This window comes from Canis lupus, chromosome 5 (assembly GCF_011100685.1).
Source record: "Canis lupus familiaris isolate Mischka breed German Shepherd chromosome 5, alternate assembly UU_Cfam_GSD_1.0, whole genome shotgun sequence".
Classification (NCBI taxonomy): Eukaryota; Metazoa; Chordata; class Mammalia; order Carnivora; family Canidae; genus Canis; species Canis lupus.
Genome location: NC_049226.1, coordinates 8,936,305 through 8,962,703, shown reverse-complemented (window position 1 = coordinate 8,962,703; position 26,399 = coordinate 8,936,305). Strand labels below are relative to the sequence as shown.

Below are 26,399 nucleotides of genomic sequence, written 5' to 3'. Positions count from 1 at the left end.
AAGCACGGATTTTGAAGCACAGGTTTTTTTTTTTTTTTTCCAAAGATTTTATTTATGAGATACACGGCGGGGTGGGGTGGGGGAGGGCAGAGACACAGGCACAGGGAGAAGCAGGCTCCACGCAGGGAGCCCGATGCGGGACTCGATCCCGGGTCTCCAGGATCAGGCCCTGGGCTGAAGGCAGGTGCTCAACCGCTGATCCACCCAGGGATCCCCTGAAGCACAGGTTTAAGCGCGCCGTCAGCACGTTTGGTCGGCTGCGTTGATCGCAGCGCACACGGGAAGGTTCCGAGTGGCCCTGGCTCGACTGTGAAGTTTTCTTTGGTGTGGCTTCTGCCCACTGCAGCGTGCATGTGCATGTGCGTACGTGCGTGTGCAGGTGCGGGTGCGTGTTTGAGAGGCTGAACTTCGCCCTTCGCCCTCTTCCTGTTCTCGGCATTTCTTCGGATTTTTTTGGAGGCGGGGGGGGGGGGGTGTGTGGGTTAAGGGCGAGAGGGAGGAGGGAACGTGGCTGGGGCACCTTGCACCCGCAGCCCCCAGCACGGGGAGAGCGCCGGGGCCCAGCGGGGCTGCACGCCGGGTCTCCGGGGCACCTGCCCGCCGTCGGAGGGGCTGCTCGGGGCCGTGGCCGGCGCTCACTGGCCGGCTTGACCCCACGGTGCCCACGGCCCGGGGGCTGAAGGGAGGGCTCTGCCCGCCTCCGGGAACGTGGCAGGGCTCGCTCGCAGCCCGCCGGGCACAGGAGCGAATTCTGGCACAAATCCTGCCTGCACAGGTGCCGCCGTCCGTCGCAGGAAGCGTTTGGGGTTTTCGTCGAGCAGAGGCGGAACGGTCGTCCCTCCTCTCCAGGTGCCTCTCCAGTGCCCCTTTCTGCACTTTCTCCCGGCGCGGCTCTGTTTTTTGCGGCTTTGTGGACCCGGCGGACTCCGCCGCGTAGTTTCCGCTTCTGGTCACATGACTGGGTAAACCCGCCACACCTTCGCCCCCGCCACTCCGCCGCGGTCCGCGGACCGACACGTCACTGCTCGGCTCTCAACCAAACTGCCCCGAGCACGTTCTTTCCGCGCTCTCGCTCTCACGACCGGGCCTATCACAGCTCAGCGGGAGCGCAGAGTCCCGCCTCCCGGGTGCCAACTGACAGCCGTCCTGCCCAATGAAGACGTGGGAGCGCGGCCTCGTCCACGCCTCCGACGCCGACAGACAGCCACGCCATCCTATCGCTCTCTCGAAGCGCGGCATCGAGCCTGACTCAGCCAATGGGGAGCGGGCCAGGAGGCGGACCGGGCCGCTGCCGGGGTTGGGTGCGCCGCTGAACGGATGGCAGAGGGAGCCGAGCGGATTCCTGGGGAACGCTGGCCAGGTGAGAAGGCCGGAGGCTGTAACAGGAGAGCCAGCTGCAGGTGCAATCCAGGTTGTTGGTGGAGCTGAACGGAGAGCGGGAGGTGGGGCTCTGATGGCGGCGGGTGGGGTGTGCGAAGCGGCAGTCCGGGGCCTCGCAGAGGAGGGGGCGTGGGATGTGGGGTAGGGACATCCTGGAATGCAAGGGTGTGAAGGTCCGGGATGGGGCGTGCGCTTCGCACAGGAGGGCGCGGGAAAGCTCGCGTCCTGGGGCCGGTCCCGGGGGGGGGGGGGGGGGAGGCGCTCGGGATGCGGCGGGCCGGGGGCTGCCCCGCGATGGGCAGCGTCCGAGGGGTTGAGTTGTGGAGGCGGGAGGCGGGCGGTTGGGACCTGCTGGAGTGAGCAGAGAGGGGCGTGGAGGGGGGAAGCGAGGGCGCGAGGAAGGGGTGGGCGGACGGGGCTGGGGAAGCTGCCGGCTTGGAAACCAGGACGAAGGTGGGACTAGGATGGCACGGCTCGCGGACCCGCTGGGGAGGAGGACAGATGCCCCGTGTGGTCTTCAAAGTGCCTTTGCTTTTATTTGCTTTAGCAGCGTGACAAACAAACAAGACAAAACAAAACAGAGTCCACTACGAAAAAACTCTCTTTAGGTCCTGACTTAAATTTCGAGTTCCTTTCCTCAGTTAGAGGTTCTCCTTACTCTCCTTTCCTTCCGTTGAGTCCTCTAGGTCTGTGGCTGGTATCAGCCCAGCGGTGCAGACATGTTTGTGTTTTCAGGCATTCCAGAAAAACGAGTACAAACCTGAGAGATGTGGCAGGATTATTGACTCCCTGGAGTTAGGTGTTTGTTTTTTACTGCAAGATAAGGGTTTGTTTGTTTGTTTGTTTTCTTTGGGGCTGTATATTTAAAAGCACACGTGAAACCGCCCCTCTGAGCCAGTTGATTGTGGAGAAGATGTTGTTGGAGCAGGGAATGCATGATTCTTTCTGCTTTCCACCTAGTCTGGTGTTATTCCTCCCCCCCCCCCCCCTTTCCTCCAGCTAATAGTGAGAAAAAGACCTTTTTCCCCCCCTGAAGTCTTGAACAATGTTGCATCTCCTTATTACTATATTCTTTATCATTTAGCTCTTGATCAGCTTATGGTTTAAGAAGGTAGCACGGTGTTATTATTTTTAATATTTTTTTAAATTTATTTGAGAGAGCAAGAGAGAGCATAGCATGAGCAGGGACAGGGTAGAGGGAGAAGCAGGTTCCTGGCTGAGCAGGGAAGCCCAACAGGGGACTTGATCCCTGGACCCTGAGATCATGACCTGAGCTGAAGGCAGATGCTCAACTGACTGAGCCACCCAGGTGCCCCAGGTAGCACTGTCTTAAACAGAAATAGCTAACCTCCTTCCTTTGATGTTTTATTTTAATCTAGTTTTTTTTTTTTCTTCTCTGAGCTTTTCCAGATTCAGTAGGAAAAATTTTCTTTTTCCTCCGGTTGTCATCTAGTTCCGTGAGCTGTCTCTGCGATCGGTGGCTTCGATCAGCAGTGTCAGTTACAGACATGTCTTGAGATGGGCAGTTGGAAGTGGCTATAGATAGGAGCAGTAGTTGCAGCGCGATATATGGGATTGGAAGCGCAGTGATGGTGGATGCGTATGTCTCCCTCTTGAGTGCATCACTACCTGCATTAGTCATCAGTCATGCTCTTTAGTTGACCCTGCTACCCCATTGGGATTTGGAACAGAAAGCAGCTTGTAGCTAGGCAGTTGCTGCTGAAATGTAGGACCATAAATTGGGCATATTCAGTCATGACTTTTCTCTGATTTCTACTTTTTCCTCTGTACTCAATATTCATTTCCTGGTTTCTTTTATACATTCCTGCTTTTTCTAGAGTGCTCCCTTTCTCTATTTAATTGTATCTCCATTTCCAGTCTTTCCTATTTTCTTTGCATTTCTTCCCCTAACCCCCCCTTTTTCCTTTCCTGTGTTTGCTCTTTATTCCTGTTGTACCATGCTGTTGCCAGTAGTGATCATGTACTTGTTAGCTGTGAAGGAGCAGGAAGCAGAATTATGGTGATAAGAGTCCCGTCACTCCTTTTGAGTTTTGACACACAGACTTGACTTATCCCTCCTTTCTTGCCAGGCAGTCGTACTTGAGGCAAGGCTTGGGTCTTGGTATTAGCTCTGACCTCTCTGGTGTGTTCGTTAGCTCCTGTCTGCCTGATATTTTTTTGCCACTATAAAATATGAAAGTGAATTAGATAAATTGAAAGTGTTTAATATCTCACAGTGTTGATTTTTCCATTTCAGCTATTTGAGTGTCATCTGCTGCCATCCATTGATGTCAAGATGACTAAGCTGGGATTTTTGCGGTTGTCCTATGAGAAGCAGGACACACTTCTGAAGCTTCTCATTCTGTCGATGGCTGCTGTGTTATGTGAGTGTGCATGTAGACCTCTCTTTGGGGGGAGAAAATCTTCAAAAGAATCAAGAATGGTTTTTTTTTTTTTTTTTTTTTTTTTTTTTAGAGATTTTATTTTAGAGAGAGTGCGCGTGCGTGGGTGTGCGCACAAGCAGGGGGAGGGAAGCAGAGTCCCCACTGTGCAGAGAGCCCAATGCAGGGCTTGATCCCAGGACTCTGGGATCAGGACCTGAGTCGAAAGCAGACTCTTAACTGAGTAAACCACCCAGACGTCCCAAGAATGGCTTTCTTGAATGCCTTGTTCTTTTCAGTAGATTGTGATGTTATCTTTTTACTGTTATCCATCAGTGTAATTTTATGAAGACAAAATACAAGAAACAAAGATTAGGGTGGTTCAGCAGTTGGGCATCTGCCTTTGGCTCAGGGCGTGATCCCAGGGTCCCAGGATTGAGTCCCACATTGGGCTCCTGCATGGAGCCTGCTTCTCCTTCTGCCTGTGTCTCTGCCTCTCTCTGTCATGAATAAATAAATAAAATCTTAAAAAAAAAAAAAAAAGATTATAAAAGTCAGGGCTAGAGGTCATCTGGGAAAGAATGGGAGGCATGCTTTGCTACTTCTATTTTCTCCTAGAACTAAAAGATATACTGGGAACCCTTGGATACTGAATTTTGTAAAAGACAATTGTCTTCAGTCTAGTTGCCTACTTTAGTTATTTCTGAAAATCTTTTCAGAACTTAGTCTATTTTTTTTTTAGATTTTCTAGTTCTTTATGAGTCATAAGTGTGGTCTTGATTTGCCTTACCTCTTAGTTTGCTCCAAAGTAAAGTTTAGTTGTGGGGAGGGGAGGTCAACATATAAGAAAGATGACCATGTAGGCTGAGTGCAGTATTAATAGGTGAATGCATTGTTACAGGCCTTGATAATAAGTAAAGTGGGTCCTACCTACCTGGAAAATGTAGGTGTCATTCTCAGGGGAAAGTGAAATTCTTAAAAAAAAAAAAAAAAAAAAAAAAAGTGAAGTACTTTTGTTTTTCCTATGTGGGAGAGATGGATAAATACTTTATTTAGGGGTCTTTTTTTTTTTTTTTTTTTTTTTTAAGTAAACTCTACCCCAGAGATGGGGCTCAAACTCATGACCCCAAAATCCAGAGTCACATGCTGTATCAACAGAGCCAGCCAGGCACCTGTTTAGGGATCATATTTCCTATGACTTCTGTGTTGGATAATGCTATTACCTCTATAATACTATAATCTACTATTACTTTTCATGGCACAGTACCATTAAAATATTAACTTTCTGGCTTTTGCAGCATTCTCCACTCGTCTTTTTGCCGTCCTGAGATTTGAAAGTGTCATCCATGAGTTTGACCCGTAAGTACTTTTGCTTCGTCTGGTATTTGCTTTGGGGAGCATTCAGGTTCAGTGGGTTTCAGATCTCAGATTCTAATCAGCTTTTGGTGACGGGGATGTGCTTCCTATATATATTTAGGGTGAAAACCCTTCAGGTTTTCCAGTGGAGATAAGTAAGTCTCTGAAACTCATTTTCTGGCCAGGCTAAGGGAAGTCCGGTTACTCAGGTTGGTCAGCAGTTAGTGATTCAGATTGAGGGAAAGGGGCCTGATGTGTGTTTGAGGCTCAAAAGAAAATCACAAGTCATGAACTTGAGATTTATGACTTTTTGTTTAACAATTTAAATGACAGAAATTGGGCCTCTTGGTTAAGTTCTAAGACATTGGGGAAAATGTAGAGTCATGAGTTCAATTAGGGATTTTGTTTATTTAAAAAAAATATATATATAGAGAGAGAGAGTTCATTTTGTTTCAAGCTCTGTTTTACATTGAACCTAGGTGTGTCTGTCTCTGGACACTGGAGTCACTATATTGTATTGCCTAAAGTTAAGGCCTAATTAAAAATCTGGAAAGCTAGAATCATAGGTATTTAAAAAGTACCATATTTCAGTTGCATTGGTTCAGAAGTTGATTTGCAAATTTGTTATTTTTTGTAAGTATTTGAAAGCACTCTGGAGGCATAAAATATTTTCTTTGGGGCTTCTCAAATCAATTTATGTATTTATTTCTCATGAATGAGGAAACCTATCCTTTTGTTTCTTGATCACCAGACTGTTAAGGCTTTTTTTCAGATTCTCTACATGAACAAATATTGAAGCGAGATGGCCAGGGAGAACGGGACTGTCTGCTCTGTAGCCATAGAACTGGAAGGAACTGTAAAGATCTTGTGATTTGATGCTTACTTTTGTGGAGCAAGAAACCGAGGCCTGGGTTCTGACCCCAGTCCAGACCTCTTCCCACTAATTGGTACTTCCTCTGCCTTGCCCTACCTGCGCTTAGGTAAAGGACATGGTTCTCACACATACTGACTGCCTGTTACCCTCATCCCTGTATTTCTCTGACAGTTACCAAAATAACATTCATTAGCAACAAACAGAAGGATAGAGATTTCTGCCATCTGCTACTTCTGCTTACTTCAGCTGCTAAAACTTGACTGACCAAGAAGGAAATAGGGTTAGAAGGATGGGCAGGAAGGGTGGTTAGTCATCATTACCCTTAGTAATTAAAAATTATTTTTATTTAATTTATATTTTTTCCTTTTTTTTCTTATTCTTTTTACTTTTTAAATTATATTTTTATTTGAATGTAGTTGGTACACAGTGTTACATTAGTTTCAGGTGTACATCATAGTGATTGGACAAGTTTATACATTATGCAATCCTCCCTACAAATGTAGCTACCATCTGTCACCACACACTGTTATTACAATGTCATTGACTATATTCCCTATGCTGTGCCTTTTATTCCCTTGACTTACTCATTCCATAACTGAAGCCTGTGTCTCCCATGCCTCATCCATTTAGCCCATGCCCCCATCTCTGCCCCTCTGGTAACCATCCATTTGTTCTCTGTATTTACAGGTCTGATTCTGTTTTTTGTTTATTTTTGTGAAATTGTATGGTATTTGTCTTTCTCTGACTTTCTTTTAGCATGATACTCTTTAGGTCTATCCATGTTGCTGCAAATGGCATGATTTCGTCCTTTTTTTGTGGCTGTGTAACATTCCTGTGTGTGTGTGTGTGTGTGTGTGTGTATACATACATACCATATCATCCTTACCCATTCATCTATCGATGGAATCTTAGGTTGCTTCTGTATCTTGGCTACTATAAACATTGCTGCAGTAAACATACGGTGTGTATTTTTTCAAATTAGTGTTTTCATTTTCTTTAGGTAAATTCCCAGTAGAGGAATGACTGGATCATATAGTATTTCTATTTTTAATTTTTTGAGGAACCTCTGTACTGTTGTCCACAGTGGCTGTATCAGTTAACATTTCTATTAGCAGTGCATGAGGGTTGCTTTTTCTCCACATCCTCACCAACACTTGCTATTTCTTTTTGATTTTAGCCATTCTGACAGATGTAAGGTGATACCACATTGTGGTTTTGATCTGTGTTTCCTTGGTGATGAGATGTTGATGTTCTTATTTTTATTTTTAATTTTTGAAAAATAATTTATTTATTCATGAGAGACACAGATCGAGAGAGATGCAGAGACATAGGCAGAGGGAGAGGGAGGCTCCATGCGGGGAGCTGACGTGGGACTCTATCCTGGATCCCCAGGATCACGCCCTGGGTCAAAGGCAGGCACTCAACCACTGAGCCACCCAGGCGTCCCTATTTTTAATTTTGTAAGTTATTTTTTCCCCCTTATTTCTTTTAAAATAAGAAACTTAAAATAAATAAAATAAGCTTGAGAAGAGGTTATATACCTTGGACTTAAAGAATTGTGTCTTTTCATGTATAACTCTAAGAATTTTATATCAAATATATTTTTTTAAGATCTTATTTTTAAGTAATTTACACCCAATGTGGGGCTTGAACTTGCAACCCTGAGAGTCACATACTTGACCAACTGAGCCAGACATGCGTCCCTCAAATTTTTTTTTTTTAAGATTTTGTTTATTTATTCATGACAGACACAGAGAGAAAGGCAGAGACATAGGTAGAGAGAGAAGCAGGCTCCATGTGGAAACCCCACATGGGACTTGTTCCTGGATCCCCAGGATCACGCCCTGGGCCAAAGACAGGCGCTCATCCGCTGAGCTACCCAGGTGTCCCCCTCAAATATTTTTGTGTAATTTATATTTTTATTCTACTACATGAGTGGCATTCAGAACTATTTTCTTTAAAGATTTTATTTATTTATGAGAGACAGACAGACAGAGGCAGAGGGAGAAGCAGGCTCCATGCAGGGAGCCTGATGTGGGACTTGATCCTGAGTCTCCAGGATCACGCCCTGGGCTGAAGGCAGGTGCCAAACTGCTGAGCCACCCAGGCTGCACCCAGAACTATTTTAAATAACATGAGTAGGACTTGTAAGTTTAAACACTCATTAAAGACATTTGTGTTACTGAGTGGATTAAAAAAATTGTAAGGTGTGTATGGTGTTACACCAACATCTTTAGAGATGCCCATTTCTTGATGTTATCCATGTATCTTCCTATGTGGTATCAAAATGATCTTTTGTATGTTCCTCTCTCTTGGAAAGGGCCAAATTTATTAATGCCTACATATCAGCTGTTTTGTGTTTTGGTGCTTGAATTCTCTGACTGATGTTAATACCTACTAATTGCCAGGCTAGTGAAGTATCCTGCTTGAGTTAGGCTCTAGTTGCATTTCCTTCTGAGAGAAGTAGTTCTTGAGTTGAGACAAGCATGGAGCTAGAAATGAGGGCACTTACGGTAATGTAAAATGATTTTCATACTTGGCATGTTTTGGTATCAAACTGATTTTTATTAGAGTAATGGTAAGTTCCTTAGTGGTGTAATCTGAGGAGCAAAATTCTCTGCAAATTGGTATTGAGTACAAAGAGGAGTAGACACAGATCCTTTCTTTCTTGCCATAGGTACTTTAATTATCGGACTACTCGGTTCCTGGCTGAAGAGGGATTTTATAAATTCCATAACTGGTTTGATGACCGGGCCTGGTACCCTTTGGGACGAATCATTGGAGGAACAATTTATCCAGGTGAGAGGAACAGGAATTTAAAAAAAAAGTTTTTTTAATAGAAATAAGGTATTTGTATATTATGGAACAGTTTATCTTATTTCTAATATCTTCATTTTGTGGCAATTGTAATTTTATTCTGATTACAGGTTACTAAAATTGGATCTTATGTATATAGGCAAACACGTGTGGGAAATGGGGATGGGTGGATTTTCATAAATTCTGGACTCCTGATTGAATTCTTAGGAGAGAAATTTATAGGTCTACCACAGTTACTGTGTCTGTTTCTGGGAGTTTGTCAAGACCTATGTTATCACTTTATTGATACTTTTGATTTTCTCTCTCTTTCCCTTAAAGCTCTTTGTCTTACTAAGATAACCTACTGGGGTTTCTTCTTCCTGTTACAGGCTTAATGATCACCTCTGCTGCAATCTACCATGTACTTCATTTTTTCCACATCACCATCGACATTCGGAATGTCTGTGTGTTCCTGGCCCCTCTCTTCTCTTCCTTCACCACCATCGTCACGTACCACCTTACCAAAGAGCTCAAGGTGAAGGATTTGGGGTGATAGGCTTGGGAATGAATATTGTTGAACTCCTGTAGTAGATTAAAGGGTGGGGGACTGAGAGCCTCAGAAGGGCAGGGAACCAGAGGCTAAAGAAAGCTTTGGCAAGGCTGAATTACAGGGTTCACTCCAGCCCCTTCCTGGATATATGGTTTCTTGTTATTAGCAACTGTTTTGTCCTTATTAGAGAACATTTGAAGGTCAAATATAAATTTCTACATAAGGAAAAAGAAAGACATTTAAAATGCAAAATGTGAGCTTTAGATTTTAAAGTTCTCACAACCTGGGATGCCTGGGTGGCTCAGTGGCTGAGGGTCTGCCTTCAGCTCAGGGCATGATCCTGGGATCCAGGATCAAGTCCCACATTGGGTTCATCTCAGGGAGCCTGCTTCTCCCTCTGCCTGTGTCTCTGCCTCTCTCTCTGTCTCTCATAAATAAAGAAATAAAGTCTTTAAAAAAAAAAAAGTTCTCACAATCTAAGGGAGAGGAAAAATAACTACAAAAAGTGTTCCAAAATGGTTAATTTTTCCTATTGGAAATGCACAGCAATTATTTGTTGATTTTTTTTTAACATTATTTAAAATTATTAAACCACTTTTGTAGTAGGCACCATTATACTGCCTCTCTTTTTTTTTTTTTTAATTTTTATTTATTTATGATAGTCACACACAGAGAGAGAGAGGCAGAGACATAGGCAGAGGGAGAAGCAGGCTCCATGCACCGGGAGCCCGACGTGGGATTCGATCCCGGGTCTCCAGGATCGCGCCCTGGGCCAAAGGCAGGCGCCAAACCGCTGCGCCACCCAGGGATCCCCTGCCTCTCTTTTTCTAGGTTTCTGCACTGCTGATCCAGGGTACTTGGATACTATTCTTAGTTTGTGGCTATGGTGTCAGGGAGATCCCATAGAGGTGATTAACTAGTAGGAGGTCTTGGGAAAGTTGAGTGTAGTTTGGAAACCTTTTCATCCTTCCCTTTGTTGCCCTCATTCCAAATTTGACTCTTACCAACAGACAAGTCCTTACTCTTTTGGAGTATGGCTTATATTTGTTGTTCCTCTCTTCTGAGCTCACAGTTTGCCTTGTGATGTTCCAACTTTATTATTCAAGCTCCTGGGATCTTTACTCCAGATAGATGGTCACCTTTTAGCTTTTTAGCTTAAATAATTGTCTATTCTTGCATACCTTTTAGAGGTGTGACTCTTTGACAGCATGCAGATATTGTTAGGGATAGGGACTCATAAGCCCGGGAATACTGCAGCCAAACAGCCCATTCTGAGGCAATGTCTGATGTCTGACAGCTTGCATGATTTGTCTGTCCTTAGCCTATGTGTATTCAGTTTCAGTCTTGGTATCATCATGGGGAATTAGTTGTGATGTTTTTAGTTTTCTTGTGCTGCAAACATTTCTAGCATCACTTCTATCTTGGAAAGTGTTGGACAGTTCTCTGGGCCCATTATAAGCATAATGTACTAGTGGATCCTCTCTTTCTCTCATGAGTAGATGTTGTTAACTTCCTGTTACCTCTCTTTTCTTTCAGGATGCAGGGGCTGGACTTCTTGCTGCTGCCATGATTGCTGTAGTTCCTGGGTATATCTCTCGATCTGTGGCTGGTTCCTATGATAATGAAGGTAAGACTTAAAATGCTGAAGATAATCTGTTCATCTCATTATTCAGTAGATCTTCAGGAAGTGCAGTAGAACTGAATTCATCATATCTGATGTTTAGCAGTAGCAAAAATGGTATTTGGGTTAGAAGATTAGAAATGTGCCAGAAGGGACCTCAGACAAATTTATATCTTTCTCTGTCATCTCCTCCAGAAAGGTAGCTGGTAATTTTCATTATATAAGGCTTTTGGCTCTTCTCTGGGCATAAAAGTAGATAGTTTAGTGTTGAGTGTTACTATTATGTTAACATCGTGATCATTTGCTTTGTTTTCCTAGATAAGAGAAATGGATATATTTTTTAAAGGTTTTATTTATCGATATATTTACTTTTTACTTTTTTATTTTTTCTTTTAAAGATTTCATTATATGAGTGAGTGAGAGTGAGCACAAGTGGTGAGGAAGGGCAGAGGGAGGGGAAAAAGCAGATTGCCTGCTGAGCAAGGAGCCTGACACAGGGCTTGATCCCAGGACTCCAGAACCCTGGGATCATGACTTGAGCTGAAGGCAGATGATTAACTGACTGAACCACCCAGGTGCTCCTTCGAGATTTATTTTTAAGTAATCTGTACAGCAAGGTGGGGTTCAACCCCACAACTCCCAAGATCAAGAGTTGGATGTCTATTGAATGAACCAGCCACATGCTTTGAGAAATGAATATTTTAAAATCTTTAAATTAAATTTTTTTTTTTTTTTTTAGAGAGAGAGCAGGAGTGAGAGAGAGAGAGAGACTACAAGTCTGTCTTGGAGGGGAGGGGCAAAGGGAGAGGGAGAAGCAGACTCCCTGATGTGTAGGGAGCCTGAATCAGGGTTTGATCCTAGGACTCTGAGATCATGACCTGAGCGGAAGGCAGACATTTAACTGACTGAGCCACCCAGGCACCCTGAGAAATGGATTTTCTTAAATCCCTAATGACTTTTATTGACTTGTTTCAGTATGGCCTGTATTTATTGAATGTTATTGGGAAAATATAATGTTAGGTATTATAGGTAATCAGTAAGACTATTTTGGCTCATAATTAAGGAATTACAATGATAATGAATAAAATTATGTTGGTTCATAATCTATTATGGAAGGTAATTATAGACCTATAATAATGCACAAGAGGTAGGTAGTATACATGTTATTAGAAAGGTATGTACCAAGTACTTTGGGAATATAGTGAAAGGAGAGATAATTCAGATTTGGAGATGAGGGAAGACTTTTTGGAAGTAGCTGAGAGTGAACCAAGTCCTGGGGTTAAGACTTCAATAGATAAATATTAAGGAAAGGGCTAATGAAGGCATAAGAGGTAGAGACAGGATGGTGCATGTTAGTATGGAGTATCTTTAGGACCACACTAACAGGGAATTTAGTGCCTGAAAGGAATAGTAATAATAACAACCAACGTTTACTGAGTACTTGCTCTATACTAGGTGCTATTCTAAGTCCTTTACACGCAATAATTAAATTTGTCTTCACGATACTTTTATGTAATAGATACTATTATGGCTTCTTTTTAATAGGAAACAAATGATAAGAGGTAAAATAATTACACTGTTATTGAGTAAGTAGGTTTGAGATAAGAATCATAACAATATCTTTTTTTATTTTTATTTTTTTTACGATTTTATTTATTGGGATGCTGGGTTAGTTCAGTGGTTAAGCAGCTGCCTTTGACTCACGTCATGATCCTGAGGTCCTGGAATCAAGTTCCGTATCAGGCTCAATGCAGGGAGTCTGCTTATCCCATTGCCTGTGTCTCTGCCTCTCTCTGTGTCTCTTATGAATAAATAAATAAAATCTTTAAAAAAAATCTTTTTTTAAAAAAGATTTTATTTATTTATGAGAGACAACATGAGCTGGGGGGAGGGGCAGAGGGAGAGGGACAAGCAGACTCCCCATGGAGCAGGAAACCCAACACAGGGATCAATCCCAGGACCCTGAGATCATGATCTAAGCTGAAGGCAGATGCTTAACTGACTGAGCTCCCCAGGCACCCCCAGAACAGTATTCTTAAATATTGTACCAGGATGGCCTTTTACTAAATTTTTGTTCTGTTCTTTCTGCAGGGATTGCCATCTTTTGCATGCTACTCACCTACTACATGTGGATCAAAGCAGTAAAGACTGGTTCCATCTATTGGGCAGCGAAGTGTGCCCTTGCTTATTTCTACATGGTAACTTTTCCCTCCTTTCTTCCATGAGTGTTTCTATTGAGATCAACTGATATAAATTGGAACTAGCTCTTGGGCTTTGAGACCATAGATTGGAGGCTAGAAGTCTTTATTGTTTACTATGTCCTTACAAAGCCCCATCCAAGACAGGTGTGTGGATATCTATTGTGTAATAGCAAGATAGAGATAATGTTTTTAATTTTTAAAGTTCTCCAGATAGTATATGTCCTATGGATATTGGTTGGCCAACTCTCTTTTCTAATATGTTCCTTTTAAATTTTTCCTTTTCTAATATATTTTTTTCCTGTTCAATCTTATGTATTTACTTAGACTTCTTCCCTTAATTGCTTCCGCTTGCTATGTATCCTTAAATCCTCCATATAGTGTTAGATTGCATCTAGATTAACTGAGTGTTGAGTTACAAAAGTCTTCTTTTGTGATCATGATGGCATAGGGAATATGGGGTTGAATTACAGTAATAGGTGTGAATTTGATTTTCTTAATGAAAGAAATCATTTATTTATTTATTTATTTATTAAAATATTTATTTATTTATTCATGAGAGACACAGAGAGAAAGAGTCAGACACATAGGCAGAGAGAGAAGTAGGCCCCACACAGGAAGCCCAATGTGGGACTCGATCCCAGGACTCCAGGAAAACGCCCTGGGCTGATGGCAGGTGCTCAAGTGCTGAGCCACCCAGACATCCCAGAAGTCAGTTATTTAAACTCCCTAAGCCACTTGGCATAAATAAAGTTTATAGTTACTGTAAAGAGATGTTCTTTGCAAGGTCACAGGTAATATCCTAAATATAGTGGTAGCCTGAGCAGGAGTGCTCAGAGGAACTCTTCTTTTTTTTATCCTGTCATAGGTCTCTTCATGGGGAGGTTATGTGTTCTTGATCAACTTAATCCCTCTCCATGTACTGGTGCTGATGCTCACAGGACGTTTCTCCCACCGGATCTACGTGGCCTACTGTACTGTTTACTGCCTGGGCACCATTCTTTCCATGCAGATCTCCTTTGTGGGTTTTCAGGTGAGTCCTAGATTGAATAGAGTTTTTAGCTTCTTTTACTTTCTCTAAACCGCTCCAAGTAGCTTGATTTGTCTTGGATTCCGATGAAGAGAGTAAGACTTATTCACAGTCTAACCTTGGACTGTTGTGTTAACTGAAGCAACAGAATCATTGGTCACTGAAGTCTGCTTCCAGAGCATGTTAATATTTGTTCCATAATGTTTGAATTTAAGGACTGTTAATCTGGCTTAGATTTGTTGGAGGAGAGCTATTTTGAGCTGAGTTGGTATAAATGCAAAGTTATTTCCAGTCCTTTTTAATGCTGATGAGTCCCATGTATTAGTAATGACCCCTGAACTTCTTGATGGGACCTGTGTGAAAGTCCTTTAGGACGCAAGGCACAAACATTTTAACCACATTACTTATAGGGTTAAGAGACAACTATGAAACCGGAGAATGATGTGGTGTGTTTAATTTCTCGTGTGAAATTCTGATGAAAATAGAACCCTTATTCAGAAATCAGCAGTATTTTCCTTACTGATCACCTACTGTATGCAATTTGCTAATCAGTGGGAAATGTAAAAATTAAAAATATGATCCTGGTCTTTAAGGAAGTTGCAGTTTTGTGGGGAAAGAAGTATATGCAGTTGTCTATATTTATAATATAGCAGCTCTGGAAATGTGATTGCTAGACCAGCAGCAATGCGAACTTGTTAGAAATGCAGATTATGGGGGCAGCTGGCTGACTTTGGCAGTAGAACGTGCTGCTTGATCTTGGTATTGTGAGTTTGAGCCCCATACTGGGGGTAGAAGTTACAAAAAATAATAATATAAGTATTCTGAAGAAGCATATAAATTCCAAATTTTTTATTAAAAAAATGCAAATTCTGGGTTCTTCTCAGAGACCTGCTGAATCAAACTTTAGGGGAGGATTCTGCATTCTGTGTCTTAACACCCTCTCTTCTTTGCCCTCCCCATGGTTATGATGCTCACTAGTTTGAGAACCACTGGTCTAAGCAAAGAATTTATAAGTAATGGAAGAGATCTAAGGTGCGTGGAACATAGAAAGGAGTAAGTTTAGCAGATTAGGAGGAAATGTGTGGCCTTGAGTGATGAGAATTTCTGTGAATGCAGATTTTGGGAAAATGAGAAAATTGCCATCTAGGCTAAAGAAAGCCTGAGCAAAGGCCAGAGGTATGATTATGATAGAGTATGGTATGCTTTGGAGGACTCCAAATACTCTTTGGAAAATGCAGCAGGTGAATTAGACTGTCCCTTCAATTGGCCCTAATTCCTCGGAGGCCTCAGAACTCATTTGACCCTTTGTTTGGTCAGAACTAGGTCAGGAGAATTCAGGTCTAGGCTGGATCCATTGTTTTCCAGCATTGTCATATATATGCTTTTATCTACAGCCCGTCCTCTCATCAGAGCACATGGCAGCCTTTGGGGTCTTTGGTCTCTGCCAGATTCATGCCTTTGTGGATTATCTGCGCAGCAAGTTGAATCCACAGCAGTTTGAAGTTCTTTTCCGAAGTGTCATCTCCCTGGTAGGCTTTGTCCTTCTCACCGTGGGAGCTCTCCTCATGCTGACAGGTATGCAGGCTCACATTTTTTGTAAATGGATATGGAACATATAATAAACTTCAAAAATATGGGTTATTTCTTGACCACAGAAAGATTTGTTCTTTCCCTCCTAAGAGTAAAAAGTCCTGCTTCTTCACATTTAGTCCACTTGTCAGCCCAGTATTTGGATTCTATGTAGTTAAGAATATCTCATTAGAGTAGCTCTTAATGTCAGAAATATCACACTTGGTGAAAGGACTATATCTCACCTTGCTAATTTTCCTCCTCTTTTTTTCTTTTTCTTTTTCTTTTCTACTGGTAGGGTGGGAGAGATCAATCAACACTGCTGGCCATACTGTGCAAACATGGCCTCGTCTAATGCCATTTGCACTAAACCATGGCTGTTTAGCTTGCTTCATTTTCCTTACTTCTCACAGGCTGATTTGATTCTGCCCAAGTCTCTGTGTGTTGTCTACTTTGGAGCAGCACTGGAGGCTGTAGTTGACTTAGTTTATAGAGTTGGCCATGGTTTGGCTGAATTTGACCTAAAATCTTTCCAGAAAGCACTTTTGCCTCTTATCTCTGAGTTTATATACAGCCTGACTTTATTCTGCTGGCTATGCTGACAAAAATACTCTGAAGTTTGAAAGAAAGGATGGAGTAAAATTCTCAAAGTATTGATGGCATTTTAATAAAAAATACTTCTCTGTTTCAGAGACTCTTATTGAAATGGAAAATTGTGATTAGGATCAGAGGTTATTTTGTTTCAAGAGTGATTGTGAAATATTTGTTGCTTCTTTGCTGCCAGGAAAAATATCTCCCTGGACGGGTCGTTTCTACTCACTGCTGGATCCTTCTTATGCTAAGAACAACATCCCCATCATTGCTTCTGTGTCTGAGCACCAGCCCACGACCTGGTCCTCCTACTATTTTGACCTACAGCTTCTGGTCTTCATGTTTCCAGGTCTGTCTGCCTTGTGTTCTGAAGTGGCTTTTTTAAAGAATCACTGTTTGATTTGAAATAAGTAAATTACCTTCATTCTTGTGTTTTGTTGTTGTTTCTGTTTTTGCCTGTTTACCCTGTGCAGTACAAAGGATGGCTAAGCATTTTTCTAATATTTGAAGCAGAGTAGAAGTCAGAAGTTGAACAGTTGGAGATGCTGGCAAGTTCAGAGCCTCATCGTTTTCTGTTCATTTCTATTATAAGTTAAAATTCAACTTGAATTTGCATTCAGGTTTTTGTTTTTATTTTTGGGTATTTTCAGTATACTTCTCCCATCTCCTATCCATGAGTCTGCCCCATTTATTTTATTGACAGTACTGAATTTTGAGAATAGGCATGGCTGATTGTAACAACACAGCTACCTGTCTTCTAACCAGTCCGTATGTTTTTGGATTTGCTGGTGGTGGGGTGCTGCCTTTTCTTTTCTTTTATTTTTTTAAATAAAATAATTTTTTTTTTTTTTTTTTTTTTTTTTTTACGAAGTTGATTATTGTAAAAAATGTAGACAAGTTAAAAAAAAAAGTAAAACTTTCAGGAGCTCACCACACATCTGTTGCTACTGTTTACATTTTGATGTGTATTCATCCAGTTATTTATTCATTTACTTCAGTTTTTTTTAATTAAAAAAATTTTTTTTTTTTTTTTTAGTAATCTCTACACCTAACAGGGGGCTTGAACTCATGACTCCGAGATAAAGTATCACCTGCTTTTCTGACTGAGCCAGCCAGGCCCCCCTCATCCAGTTATTTATTGAATAAAAATGAGGGGATCCATGGGTGGCGCAGCGGTTTGGCGCCTGCCTTTGGCCCAGGGCGCGATCCTGGAGACCCGGGATCGAGTCCCACGTTGGGCTCCCGGTGCATGGAGCCTGCTTCTCCCTCTGCCTGTGTCTCTGCCTCTCTCTCTCTCTCTCTCTCTGTGACTATCATAAAAAAAAAAATTGAATAAAAATGAGATGATACAATTTTTCCCCAGTTTTTTTCATTTTATAAAGAATCATATTTTCTCTTATTTAGTATTATTGTAAAGATATGACAAATATGTTATTTGTTTTTTTAAGTACAGAGATGTGTAAAGAAGGTAAATGATCCATAATATCTTGCAGCAATATTTTAATTGATGTATTCTATTCTGTAAATATACCATCTCTTTTATGTTGGATATTTAGATGGTTTTTTAACTTTTTGCTATTTTAAAGTGTTCTGTATAAACGTCTTTGCATGTATCTATGATTATTTATTTTAATTGCTTACTTGTTTTTATTTTTACTTTTGTAGTTGGTCTGTATTACTGCTTTAGCAACCTGTCTGATGCCCGGATTTTCATCATCATGTATGGTGTAACCAGCATGTACTTTTCAGCTGTCATGGTGAGGAATGCTACAGTTCTGCCCCTGACTCTGAGGGGCATGGCAAGATTCAGGATGTACTGATGATTGTGCACATGCTTCCTTTGGAGCATTTGGGGGGCTGAGTTATAAAGCTGCTTACTATTACTGATCCTTCCCAGGGATATATGATGCACTCATATAGTCTGGTTGTGGGGCCCAGTTTTCTTGGATTCATACTCTTGTGTCAGGGAGAGGCACTATATATCTGTTGGAGAAAGCAACCGTGGACATGTTTTTTCCCCTCTCTTTCTGATTGTCTTAAGAAAGGAGGTGACATTTTTTCCCTAAGGTCCAGGGAGGATTGCCAAGTGTTAGATTGTTGAAAGCAGAGGGAATTTATATATTGTAGTAAGACTACATTTCTCATGCTTTTTAAAAAATTTTAAACTATAGTTACATGTATTCTTTAACATATCATTATTTAGGAACACATATACATAGGTACATATGTAACTGAAAAGCAATTCAAGAAATATATACTTCTGTAGATACAGCAAATATTTTCTCATATTTTGATTTTTCTTTTTAAGATTTTATTTATTCATGAGAGGCAGAGAAGCAGGCTCCATGTGGGAGCCTGACGTGGGACTCGATCCCGGGTCTCCAGGATCACGCCCTGGGCTGAAGGTAGCACTAAACTGCTGAGCCACCCAGGCTGCCCTATTTTGATCTTTTTTATAGAGAACTCTGTTTGTTGAAAACCACTGAACTGGGCCCCTGGGTGGCTTAGTCAGTTAAGCGTCTGCCTTTGCCTCTGATCGTGATCTCCGGGTCCTAGGACCGAGCCCTGAATTGGGCTTCCTGCCCAGTGGGGAGTCTGCTTCTCCCTCTTGCTCTGTGCATTCTCTCTCTCAAATAAAATAAAATAAAGTAAAGTAAAATAAATAAAATAATAAAAATAAAATAAATAAATAAAATAATAAACCACTGAACTGATATCATGCTATACTAATATATTGAAATCTGTAATTTGTAAAATGCTGATTGGACTGTTTTTGCTTGCTTTCTGTCTCTTTCAGGTGCGTCTAATGCTAGTGTTGGCACCTGTTATGTGCATTCTTTCTGGCATTGGAGTTTCCCAGGTGCTGTCCACTTACATGAAGAATTTGGACATAAGTCGTCCAGACAAAAAGAGCAAGAAGCAACAGGATTCTACATACCCAATTAAGAATGAAGTGAGAATTAACTAAGAACAGGCTTGGGAAACTCTGTGTGTGTGTGTTTGTGTGTGTGTGTGTACCTATTTCTTGAGTGAGGGAGTAGAGTGTCATCATAGTGGCCAGAGTGAACTCATACAGCCCCTGACTCATTTTGATTCGTCTTATGAATATTGTATGGTAAGAAGCAGTTCTGAATTGTGTTAGTTTAATTTGTTTTATGACATAGTTTTTCCTTTTTTAGGTGGCAAGTGGAATGATACTGGTCATGGCTTTCTTTCTCATCACCTACACCTTTCATTCAACTTGGGTGACCAGCGAGGCCTACTCTTCTCCCTCCATTGTGCTGTCTGCCCGTGGTGGGGATGGCAGTAGGATCATTTTTGATGACTTCCGAGAAGCATACTATTGGCTTCGTCACAATACTCCAGAGGTTAAGATTTGAGAGGAGTGGGACTGAGGGGTAGGGGGAAGTGGGAGACATTTGCTGTGATAATCATATAGCTTTTAGATGGGTGGAAAGCCTGGAGAAATTGGAACTATAGAACCCTGGTATTGAATAAGCCCTAAAAGTCAGCCACCATTCATTTCAGGATTTCTTCTGTATTTTTACTAGTAATCATCTATACTCTGACAGCATGGTGTTTTTATCAGGAGGTGGACCATCCCAATTATAAAAGAAATCAGAAAATAGAAATAAGAAAAAAAGATAGAAATTTTCCATAAAGTGATCACCTGATGATAAGTACTTGTAACATTTGGTTTATACCTTTTGAGAATCTGAAGTAATTTTCTTGACAGTAACTATTGGGAATAGCATTTCTGAGTTAGACTCTTAAGGAGTTAAAGCTGTATGAATTTCTCAATTCTTGTCCATCATATTCCGTGGTTTGTATTCCCTCTCATCTTTATATTAACAGCTTTTTGTGACTTTAATTAAAGATTTAATATAATTATCTGATGACATGAGATTATTTTTTGGAACTATTACACAGCCCCCTATACCTACCATTCTATTATTCTTGCTTATAAAAGGTGATCTGAATTAAAAGTGTTGTGAATGTTAGATACTGTATAATTTGCAGTGAGATTTCATGATTATATTATAAATGTAGGACCAAGTACAAGGTTCATTTTCTCGGTTAGGCCTTACTTAACTATAGATGCCTTTCCAGTTCTTCTCTCGTATTTGACTTTTGGAGGCAGCGAGCTCATTTTCATTTTCCATTCATCTTTCAGGATGCAAAGGTCATGTCATGGTGGGATTATGGTTACCAGATTACAGCTATGGCGAATCGGACAATTTTAGTGGACAATAACACATGGAATAATACCCATATTTCTCGAGTAGGACAGGTAAAGTGAAGGGATTATTTGGCACACAGGGACTAGTGGGAAATATTTCTGAGGTATCATATGATCTGGAATTTTGCTCTGAGAAACATGCATTTATTTTTCTAGGCGATGGCATCCACAGAAGAAAAAGCCTATGAGATCATGAGGGAGCTTGATGTTAGCTATGTGCTGGTCATTTTTGGAGGCCTTACTGGGTATTCCTCTGATGGTATGTACTTGATTCTATTTTTAATTATAGGTCATAGAGTCTAAGGAAACAAGATGAATCTCCTACTCTTCAGTTTTTTTTTTTTTTTTTACTAATACCGATGTATTTTCTTGGTTGGAGAAGTTCCTAAGTATTTGGAACTTTAGGGTTTTAATGTTTTGTTTTTTGTTTTTTGTTTTTTGTTTTTTTTTTGGCAACAAGTAAGAGGTAAAAGTAAATAATTCTCATGAGTGTGGCCTGCTAGAATGGTCTAAAGACCTAAGAGTTCCATAATCGATAAACAACATAAAGCTTAGCTGAGGGATCCCTGGGGGGCTCAGTGGTTTGGCGCCTGCCTTTGGCCCAGGGCGTGATCCTGAAGTCCCGTGATCGAGTCCTGCATCGGGCTCCCTGCATGGAGCCTGCTTCTCCCTCTGCCTGTGTCTCTGCCTCTCTCTGTCTTTCTGTCATGAATGAATAAATAAAATCTTTAAAAAGAAAAAAAAAAAGCTTAGCTGAACTTATTGTGTTCATTTCACAGTGTGTATAAACCAAACAAACAGAAAGTAATAGCAAAGTAAAACACAATGGGACAAAAAGAACATAGCATCTCAATATGAACTTAAGAATTAGTATTTTTAGTGGTTTTCAGCCATAGATTCATATGCCAGTTTAAAATGTTTCATACTTGTGTGTGTCTGGCATATGTTACCATGTTCCCTGTGATTAATAGGAAAACCATATTTTTAGAAGAATTGTCAAATGTGGTTCTCTGCCTTAAAAAAACTGTAAAAATAATTAAAGCAATACCTTTTTATACTTGAAAATATTAAATACTTTTGCAGGTTTACAATAAAACCTGGTATGTAGTACCTAGTCCCTAAACCTAAACTCCCTATGACATCAGTTTCCAGATGCAATTATTTCTTCAGTTGTTTATTCTAGTACTTATGTTTATATTTCTAAAAATATGTATGTTCTTCTGTTCATTGATCATTTTAGATATGCTGTATCAACTTATAATTATAGAGAAGGAATTTCGTTCTTTTTATCACTCCCCAATTCTTCCTTTTCCTCTTGATTCTTCTTAGTAGAGTCAGTTTTTAGTTTTTGGTTAACTCCAAATAAGGTATTTTGAAGATCGTGACTATCTAAACATTCCTTCCTGGGTCAACCAGTATACATTCTAAACAGGTTACATTCTTACCTAGAATGACTTCTGTTTTCCTGCAGTTAAATAACTACCTCATCTTTCTCTCTTAATTTTCTTTGAATATAGACTACTTCTTAGAGATGTTTAAATTTTATTTTATTTATTTATTTTTTAAAGATTTTATTTATTTATTCATGAGAGACACAGAGAGAGGCAGAGACACAGGCAGAGGGAGAAGCGGGCTCCATACAGGGAGCCCGATGTGGGTGGGACTTGATCCTGGGTCTCCAGGATCATGCCCTGGGCTGAAGGCAGGCACCAAATCGCTGAGCCACCTAGGCGCCCCAGAGATGTTTAAATTTTAGATTATCGGTCTGTGTATATAGTATAGGTAAAGTGCCAAGTGTAAAGTTAGAAGACTGGCTTCCATGCGTTTCTGGTACAGGCAGGAAGAACGATGATACCATGGACATGTGTCCAAGGATCTGAACTTTTACAATCGCAACAGCACTGTTTATGTATAATTATTTGTAGGTTTTCTAATAGTCACAACATATCCAAATACTACAGAAAAGTGCTTGTGTATGTTTATGTGTATATGTATTTTTATATATATGAATGTACACATTATATGTGGTAAAAAGAGATAATTTCTTGAAATCCTAGCATTAAGCACTGTTAGGTAAACCACTTTCAGCCAGTCAACCTTTTATTGCCTATAAAGGTTTACAGAAGTATGCTTAATGATGGTGTAAGAATGAATGTCATTTGGAACATATTGTAATTTTTGTGTGGGAAATTAGCATATGAAACACTTGACAAAGTAACTTAACATAAAAGAAAGTGCTGAGATGAAGAGGTTTCAAATTATACAATTTTTATTTATTTATTTATTTATTTATTTAAAAGATTTTATTTATTTATTCATGAGAGACAGAGAGAGATGGAGGGAGGGAGGGAGAGAGAGAGAGAGAGAAAGAGAGGCAGAGACACAGGCAGAGGGAGAAGCAGGCTCCATGCAGGGAGCCTGATGTGGGACTCGATCCCGGGTCCCCAGGATCAGGCCCTGGACTGAAGGCGGCGCTAAACCGCTGAGCCTCTGGGGTGCCCAAATTATACAATTTTTAAAAGTGACCTTTGCATTAAAGTTTGACATTTTAAAAAACGCAGCTACTATAAGTATATAGCATGGTCTCTTTTCACAAGGGGAACCATATCCATGTAACTAGCACCCAGATCATGAAACAGAACATTACTAGTGTCCTAGAATTTCTCTTCATACCCCTCACAGTATCTACCCCCCAAACCGCCATCTTCTAAGGGTGACTACTATCTTGGCTTCTAAGGCCATCAGTTTGCTTTTTAAACAGACTTGTTAAAGCGTAATTAACATATTGTACACTTCAGATATTTAAAATCTGTAATTTGGCAAGTTTTGACATAAATGTATTTTTGCCTGTTTTTGAACTGTATAAATGGCAGGGGGAGAAGCAGGCTCCATGCAGGGAGCCTGATATGGGACTTGATCACAGGTCTCCAGGATCAGACCCTGGGCCAAAGGCAGCATCCCGGGCTGCCCCGAATTTCAGAATTTTGAGGGAAAAGTTTTGTCCCCACATTGTGTTTCCTGTTTTAAAAATATTTCCCCATTGGAAAAATATTTTGAGGGATTTTCTTAGAAATGGCTGCTTTTTCAAATGTCACCCCAGTATGTTGTACACCTTAAACTAATACTGTATGTCAACTGTACTTAAATTAAAAATAAAAGTAAATAAATAGTAGCTTTCATTTGGTAATTCAGCTTTAGCAACCTTTGTGACACAGCAGTTCTCTTTCTACTTTTTTCTAGACATCAACAAGTTTCTGTGGATGGTCCGGATTGGAGGGAGCACAGACACAGGCAAACATATTAAGGAACACGATTATTATACTCCAACTGGGGAATTCCGTGTAGACCGTGAGGGTTCTCCAGTGCTGCTCAACTGCCTTATGTACAAGATGTGTTACTACCGCTTTGGACAGGTCTACACAGAAGCCAGTGAGTGATTCGTAATAACGTTAGTAATAGCAGTAAGAACAGTGATGGCCGACACGTATAGTTTTTTTCACATATTTGCTCTAAGTGCTTTACATCTATTAATTCCTTCGATTCTCACAACAACCCAAAACAGAGATACTAATATTATTTCTATTTTATGTATGAAGAATTTGAGGTACAAATAAGATACTTACCTGTCCAGAGTTACCTAACTAGTGGCAGAGTTAAGTTAAACTAAGGTAGTCTAGCTCTAGATTCTGTGCTTTTTACTCATTACATTCTATTGCCTCTCAGTAAAAGGTATTGCAATGGAGAGAGGAACGAAGGGGGGAGGGGATACAGTGACATAAGGGACTTTGCTTTAAACAAATGCATGGAGACTAACCTGATTTAGGTTAGGTCTTTCCTTCTGACTTTAATTTCTTTTTCTGCACTAGGGACAATTCCTGAAGCGGATGCAGGCCTTTCACTTCTGATGGGTTCTTCTCTAATCCATGGAAGGGTTACTAGTGTAACACAGAGGCCTCTGGGTAGCAATCCTCAGGATTGGAGGGACTGGGAAATCAGACCCCTGTCTCTTAGAAGAGTTAGCCTCCATGGACTTTGCCAAGCATTAACTTGGAGAGGATTTGAGTCAGGGTTACACTTGATTTGTTCTAACTACCTAATGTCTTTTTCTGAAGGGGCCTACTCTCTAAACAAATATCAGGCTGAGGAATAATATTCCAATTAGTACATGATTTGCCAAATTGATTTACTCTTTCCTTAGGAAATCAGCACTGTAGAAAGAAGTGTTTCTCCTTTTTTTTTTTGTCCCTTTCTAGAGCGTCCGCCTGGCTTTGACCGTGTCCGGAATGCTGAGATTGGGAATAAAGACTTTGAACTTGATGTCCTGGAGGAAGCATATACCACAGAACACTGGCTAGTCAGGATATATAAGGTGAGCAGACGCTACACTGAGAAAGCAACTCTCATGTTTGTGGATTGGTTCTAGTGCTTAAAAATAGGCCGTATTAAAAAAAAAATAGGTCGTATATTTCTAATATGGGACATTTCTAATGTCAGAAAAGTACTTAAAACTCAGAATGTTACTATTTTTATTTTAGATTGTTGTTCAAGAGTAGTCACCCTCGTCTGCTCTCATTTTGGCTGTGGTTACAGTGATATTTTTCCAGTTGGGGCTGTACTTGAACTGTTTTTGTGATTGTCAGGCCTGGAGGGGAAAAAAAAGGAAGTGTGTGTGTGTGGGTTAGGTGGGGGTGTGTGTGTGTGCATGTACTCTACATTTGCATCTCTCCCACTGAGGAATTTATGGCATAGAATCACACAGAAGTGCATTATATCTCTTACATAAGATTGAGAACCCTTGATATATTTGGCAGGTAGCATTTATACTGCTTCTCAGAAATACTGCAGAAGGCTAAGCAGAGAGGATCCCTGGATGGCTTAGTGGTTTAGTGTCTGCCTTTGGCCCGGGGCATGATCCTGGAATCCTGGGAGGGAGTCCCACATCAAGCTCCCTGCGTGGAGCCTGCTTCTCCCTCTGCCTCTCTGTTTCTCTCTGTCTCTCTCATGAATAAATAAATAAAAAAATCTTAAAAAAACAAAACAAAAGGAAGCAGAGAGTAGCTAGTCTCAAACCAGTGCTGTTTTAGTCATTGAATAAATTCAATGATCTGGTTTTGAAGCCCTTGCCAAAACCACACCAAGCAGCAGAACCCAGCCCAGTAGAGAAGCTCTCCCAAGTTGACCTGATTGTAAATATTAAAATGACATTCTTTATGTTGCAGGTAAAGGACCTGGATAATCGAGGCTTATCACGGACATAAATGTTACATCCAGCTCTGATATGCTTCGCACTGAGTGCGTCACATTTAGGACGCTGAAGACGTTTTTTAAATATGCAGTTTATGAGAACAGAGCACGATGGGATTAGAATTTCCGGAAGTTTTGCCTGGGCAGATGGGCTGGGCCAAATGGAATGATTTTTATAATTCTGAGCAGGTTACCAAATGAAATGTCATGGCTTTACTTTGGTCAATTAAAGGGGGGACCTTTTTTTTTAAATGTGCCTTATTTGTTTTGACTTATGACTGATTTGAGAAAGGCAAAAATTTGTGCTGGGCTGATAGAAGGAAAGAAAGCAAACCTCATCCATGCTTTTAGCTCCCTAAATGAGCCATGTGGGGGCATTCTGTCTCTCTCAAATCAGGAACACTATCAAGGACTAGCTCAGATCTCACATGTACATGTACAAACAATTTTGTCATTTCAAAAATTGCAGCACTTAGCACAATGCCTTGCATATATTGGGTGCTCAGTAAACTTTTATTAAATGAATAAATGTTTGTGGAACCAGAGGAGTACCATTTCTGGGCAGGAAA

General features: G+C 40.9%; 1 protein-coding gene across 3 annotated transcripts; it reads left to right on the top strand.

Moving 5' to 3' along the window:
* Positions 1 to 1,203: 1,203 nt before the first annotated feature.
* On the top strand, positions 1,204 to 26,399 carry STT3A (STT3 oligosaccharyltransferase complex catalytic subunit A). 3 transcript variants are annotated; one of them, XM_038535734.1, is made up of 18 exons: positions 1,204 to 1,360; positions 3,638 to 3,764; positions 5,060 to 5,120; positions 8,669 to 8,790; positions 9,177 to 9,322; positions 10,874 to 10,964; positions 13,050 to 13,156; positions 14,025 to 14,189; positions 15,581 to 15,761; positions 16,540 to 16,695; positions 18,012 to 18,103; positions 19,144 to 19,299; positions 19,526 to 19,714; positions 20,521 to 20,637; positions 20,743 to 20,845; positions 23,827 to 24,015; positions 24,840 to 24,955; positions 25,806 to 26,399. In XM_038535734.1, the coding sequence occupies exons 2-18, from the start codon at positions 3,677 to 3,679 to the stop codon at positions 25,842 to 25,844; spliced, it is 2,118 nt and encodes a 705-aa protein (XP_038391662.1). In that variant the 5' UTR covers positions 1,204 to 1,360; positions 3,638 to 3,676; the 3' UTR covers positions 25,845 to 26,399. The 3 variants fall into 3 exon arrangements, with proteins under 3 accessions (XP_038391662.1, XP_038391661.1, XP_038391663.1); XM_038535733.1 differs by having other exon boundaries at positions 1,270 to 1,411; XM_038535735.1 differs by having other exon boundaries at positions 1,307 to 1,442.